Raw genomic sequence first — 6,000 nt, 5'->3', positions numbered from 1 at the left:
CTCTTAAAGGAAAACTATACCCCTCAAACAATGTGGGTCTCTATAGAAATATATTGCATAAAAAAGCTCATGTGTAAAACCCTGCTTCATGTAAATAAACAATTTTCATAATAATATACTGTTTATTTTCAAAAATAAGGGCCGTCCCCTGGGATAGTATGATTCACGGTGCACACAAACAAACCAAACAAACTATGCATTTTAGGTCACATGAGCCAATTAACAGACAGAGTTGTGTCTTTTGCTTCAACACTTACAGTTAGAGTTGTAGTATTTCTGGTCAGGTGATCTCTGAGGCAGCACACAGACCATCATGAAATGGGGGTTCAAGGCAAGAGATGTGAAAGAGCAATAATTTAATTAAATATATATTCCAGTTTGATAAGATTCTTTAATATGCCACTTAATATAATATAAATGATCTGCTGCTCAAGTGTTAATTTGGGGGTATAGTTTTCCTTTAAGTATTACATTTTTAAAAAATATTCAAAATTAATATAACATACAACTTACTGTTATTTGGTCATGATAGATCAAAATAAGTGGTGGAACACTATCATTTTTCTTGTTAGAACAAAACTGAAGGCTCTTAGGCTAGTGCCACACAGAGCTGATTCCTGGCCTGTGGATAAATGCAGGCTGAGAATCAGCAGCTCCTCAGATTTCAGAAGCAAAATGTGTGAATAAGCATTTTGGCTCTGAAATCCGCTCTACATTATGTGCCTGCATCCAAGCTAACACGGTGGCTCCAAGTACAAGCACATGAGAGGGTTTATGCGAGCGTAGGTGCGGATTCTTGGCCTACATTTATCCACAAGCCAGGAATGAGGCAGTCAAAATCACAAGGTTTGACAGTTTTTTTTAATGGACCTTGAGTTTTTATAAGATACATGTACAATTATGGGAGCTATTATTTATATGCAAATACAGATCTCATCATTGTGAGTATAATATTATATGTACAGTATGTATTTATATTTTTCACTCCATTGATGTAGTTGCCTTGTTTCAATTACAGCATTCTCCAAACATATGGAATCACTTGGGTTCATGTTTATCCATGCTTCCACTTCCATTTATTTATTCTGTACTGCTGGTCAGTGGAAGCTCATATGGTTTAGTGTTTTTTTGTAACTTTTGCTCCCTTCTTTTCATTATTTCCATAAAATGCTCCTCTTGCTTTTTTTGATTTTCCTGTTGTTTCCTCTGCAGGTCTTCTTTATCCTCTTCCATTTTAATCTTTAATTCTTTTTCCCACTGTAGATAAAATAAAATGATAAAAATGTACAACATAACACACTGAACGGCCCTAGTATCTAAAGGTACATTTTATTGTAAAAGTCATTGATACAGTGAAACTTTAGTTTTACATATCCCAATTTTAAGTTTTCCCTCATCTCACAACATTTTTTTGTGGTCCCACCAATTTATAATGCATAATGTATATCCCTGATTTTAAATGTTCCTAGATTTAAAACTTTTTTTCAGGTCCCCTGAAAAATGTAAAATCGGGGTTCTTCTGTATTTTATAAACTGATTTTCTATGAATTTACATATAATATTTAAAAGCAAGTTTACCCTTACAAAAGTGATACTCTTAATTGAAATAAAAGTCACTACATCTGCCCAGGTGCTGAAACCCATAGGAACCAATAATGTTTACTTTTAAATATGTTACCAGTAACTGCTAAATGCTCATTGGTTGCTAGGAAGTATTGTACCTGTGCAAACTTTATGCCTTTTATTACATAATCCCATTACAGGTACCTGTTATCCAGAAAGCTCAGATTTACAGAAAGGCTGTCTCACATAGGGGCAAATTCACTAAGATGCGAAGCGCCGAACGCTAGCGTTAATTCGCTAGTGTTTGGCATTTTCGCTACTGTGCAAATTCACTAACGAACACTGGCGTAGTTTCGCTAGTGTTACTCCGCAACCTTACGCCAGGCGAAGTTTCGCTAGCGACGAAACTACGCAAATTCACTAACTTGCGCAGTGTACTGAACGCTACCTTTTACGCTAGACTTCCTTCGCCACCTCAGACCTGGCGAAGCGCAATAGAGTAGATAGGGATTGTTTAAAAAAAAAGTCAATTTTTTTCTAAGTCCCAAAAAAACGCTGGCGTGTTTTCTACATGATGGCTGATAGGCTGAAAAAGATTGAAAATTTTTTGGGGCTCCCCTTCCTCCCCCCTACATTTCCTGACTCATGGCAACTTACCTAGACAGTGGGCACATGTGTAGGGCAAAAGAAAATTTTTATTTGCAGATTTGAAGGTTTTCTAGGCATTTGTAGTGCAGATACGTGTTCCTCCATTGAAATTTGAATTTCGCGCCGTATGCAAATTAACCTTCGCTAGCGTAACTTCGCTTTATATAGGGAATCAACGCTACCGCAACTTCGCAACCTTACGCTACCCCTGTGCGCAACTTCGGATTTTAGTGAATTTGCGGAGCCCTGGCGAAACTACGCCTGGCGAAGCGCGGCGAAGTTGCGCCTGGCGCAACTTCGCATCTTAGTGAATTTGCCCCATAGACTCCATTTTATCCAGATAATACAAATTTATAAAAATGATTTCCTTTTTTTCTGTAATAATAATACAGTACCTTGTACTTGATCCAAACTAAGATATATGAATCCTTATTGGAAGCGAAACCAGTCTACTGGGTTTATTTAATATTTACATGATTTTCTAGTAGACTTAAAGGGGTTCACCTTTACATTAACTTTTAGTATGATATAGAGACAATTTGCAATTGGTTTTAATTTTTTATTATTTGTGGTTTTTGAGTTATTTAGCTTTTTATTCAGCAGCTCTCCAGTTTGCAATTTCAGCAATCTGGCTGCTAGGGTCCAAATTACCCTACCCTAGCGTTGATTTGAATACGAGACTAGAATATGAATAGGGGAGGCCTGAATAGAAAGATGAGTAATAAAAAGTAGCAATAACAGTAAATTTGTAGCCTCACAGAGCATTTGTATTATAGATAGGGTCAGTGACCCCCTTTTGAAAGCTGGAAAGGGGCAAATAATCCAAAAACTATGAAAAAATGAAAAAAAATGAAGGCCAATTGAAAAGTTGCTTAACATTAGCCATTCTTTAACACGCTGAAAGTTAACTTAAAGGTAAACCACCCTTTTAAGGTATGAAGGTCCAAGTTATGGAAAGATCCGTTATCCGGAAAACCCCAGGTTCCAAAACGGTCTGGATAACAGGTCCCATACCTGTTTTATGTTATAGAGTAGCCTACAGTTGTGGCTAAACGCTACTCCCTAATTTGCTTATTTAAGGGGGCAGGAGGGGACACATATAGTACTTCCCGCCATACAGCCGAATGCAGGCAGATTTAATTTTTTGGGGCAGCTGCAAACAAAGCAGAAACACAAATGGCAATACGGCAGTATAGAAACACAGTTTGCAAAGTGTAAAAGACAGGTGCATTGTGGCCATTTTTTGCACTTTATACATTTTTTTTAATCCTTTTGCATATCAATACAATATAATTCAAATATAAAATAAAGTCCATGGTTATAAATGTATTTTTCATGTGGCTAGTAATGAGATTTCAAGGTAGTAACTTATAGGCACATCTTGAGATGGTCCAGCAACACAAAATCAATTTTGAAACGATAAAAATAATGAGTATGTCATTGATATACAATATTACTGGTTTAACAAAATACAATGTACAACTCTTTCCTTCTGTCCTTTACAGGATCAGCGTGGATCCCAATAAAGTATAAGGGACTTGCAGAAAGATTTACAGCTTTGCACTTTTTAGGTCTATAACTGTTAAATGAATAGTTCAGAGGAGGAAAGAAACATTGAAAACATGATGCTGTAAATGGATAATTTAGTTTCATAATAAAATGACCTTGACTGTCCAGAACAGGTTTAAAGTCGACCAAGAACAAAGTGATTAAAAATCTTCCTGAAGTGTCGGGGGTAAATGATAGTCACTTGCAAATGGAGTTAAGGTATTTCAATTTAGGTCTTCAGCTTACACATCACAAGAAATTGTTGCTGAACACTCAGAAACTGGATTTCTGTCAGATGAAATCAGCACTTGTCAGGACAACCAGGTTTCTCCACAGTGTGAGAAGGAACTAAATGTTAAAATTCCAATTACCTTTGGATGGTGATAAAAGTGTGGCTACTTCTTTCAAAACAACTTTAGAAAAATGAAGTTAAGGCATCATGTGCTGCAGTTCTGTATTACTAAATTCATACGATTTATGTGCCTAGACGCTATAAATATAATCTATGCATAGAGAATGCTAACAGCAGTGCTGCAGCTATATCCCAGACTTTACAAATGTTTGGAATAATTTTATCATAAGGAAATCTGAGATTACTAAAGTGTCTTTTATTGTATAATATACAGCAAGTGATACCCTCATTGAAGGTCTTTAACAACCTGTAAAGACTTCCCATGAAATTGTCCCATTTATACACCCTCTATACTACTGCTGTTGAACCTGAACTATAAAATCCCACAGGTCAAATTGTTAGGTTCAGAAGTCCACTGTATGCATTTGGCACCTGTTCCTCATTCCCTGCTCCTGCTGCATCAGTCACCCTCCAGCACATGGACATAATTAGGGCTCATTGGCTTCTTTAAGTGCAATGCGAAAAACTAATTTTTTTACCCTCAACGAAAGAATATCACCATGAATTCCTATGCCCGAAAAGTAATGAACACTGCAACTTGTGTGCCATTTAACAAAGAAGATGCTAATATGCATCCAGATATTACATCCATTGATGGAAGTGCCAGTTGGGTAGTTTCTGGTTTGGATATTTTCTTAGAGCTGGAAAAGGTGTCAGTGTGTGATTTATTAGATACAAGTTAGTTATGTATGTAGACACTTTAATGCAATGGAAGCAATGAAAGTAGCATCTCAACAAGGAAGGTGCTAACTGCAGGGTTATCTTGCTTCTCTGTGCCTTGCAATGCAACATATTCAGCAAAGTGGATTTCACTGGCAATAAGGTGCATAGCAAGTACCTTTGTAAACAGCATTTGGATGGACACAAATAACCATCAATTTTTTACACTTGTGTTAGTAAATAAGCCCTATCATTTTTATTTTTGATAAAAGGAATATGAATTGTGGTGGTTCAGGTGCTCAAATCCATATACTAATGCTGCACTAATTCACAAAGATGGCCCAGTCAGTGGTCTGTAGTCAGTGGCCATTCATTTTTTACAATACTCTTCTTTACGTGTGATGGGTTTGTGGGGGCATAGTGTTATGTGCTTCAAAGGTAATCTGATACAATTTTGGTTATTTCGTTTAATGATAGTATTCAGAAGGCTTCTCTTCTCCAATTTCCTGTTTTTGTTATAACATTTGTTTACACAACATAGAGGTGATGTTTATTAACATATTCAAATTCAGCTTTTGATTATTTAATTCAGAACTACAGTAGTTTGGTTTACACTTGCAAATAATTTGAATTTTGTTTTCACTTTTAAACAAGCCCAAACAATAAAATCAATCATCAGCATTTCCCTTGAAATGAATCCTATAGCTTGATTTGCTGTACAGGACCCCTTCCTTATGCTGATGATAAAATCTGACATATGTGATTTGCACCAACCTTACTATAAATAGTTAATAAGACTATTTAATAAGTTTAACTGGAAACCAAAATATTATTCCAAAAATAAAAATAAAACCCTTTTTGCTTTGACTCTTCAAAAGACTTTGCGTGGCTCATTATTCTGTGTACAGTCTGAGAAAGTATCCGGCCACCAATCATCCAACAAACCTTATCTGTCACCGTCCATAATCATCACATCATCTTATGGAATTTTTTTATTGTCAAATTGTAGGCAAACAAAACTTCAGCAAAGATATATTTAGGACAGTGTCATATTTATTACCTGTTCATCCATAACTTTCTGCAAATCCATATTTGTTCTGGTAAGAAAATTTGACCTTGCTGTACAAGGCTCTGTACTGAAATATTGCTCCCTGGTGGAGAAGGGAAAA

At 36.1% G+C, this 6,000-nt stretch overlaps 1 protein-coding gene across 3 annotated transcripts in view; it reads right to left on the bottom strand.

Moving 5' to 3' along the window:
- Nucleotides 1–396: 396 nt before the first annotated feature.
- tmem232.L (transmembrane protein 232 L homeolog) overlaps nt 397–6,000 on the bottom strand; it is a 77,140-nt gene continuing 71,536 nt past the window's right edge. For all 3 annotated transcript variants that reach the window (XM_041568350.1, XM_041568348.1, XM_041568352.1), the window contains exons 13-14: nt 5,892–5,982; nt 397–1,257 (exon numbers count right to left, since the gene is read on the bottom strand). In XM_041568350.1, the coding sequence (XP_041424284.1) occupies nt 1,081–1,257; nt 5,892–5,982 (268 nt within the window). In that variant the 3' untranslated portion in view covers nt 397–1,080. The remainder of the gene's footprint in view (nt 1,258–5,891; nt 5,983–6,000) is intronic.

Source organism: Xenopus laevis, chromosome 1L, assembly GCF_017654675.1.
Source record: "Xenopus laevis strain J_2021 chromosome 1L, Xenopus_laevis_v10.1, whole genome shotgun sequence".
NCBI classification, from domain to species: Eukaryota; Metazoa; Chordata; class Amphibia; order Anura; family Pipidae; genus Xenopus; species Xenopus laevis.
This window is presented reverse-complemented; position numbering and strand designations above follow the sequence as displayed.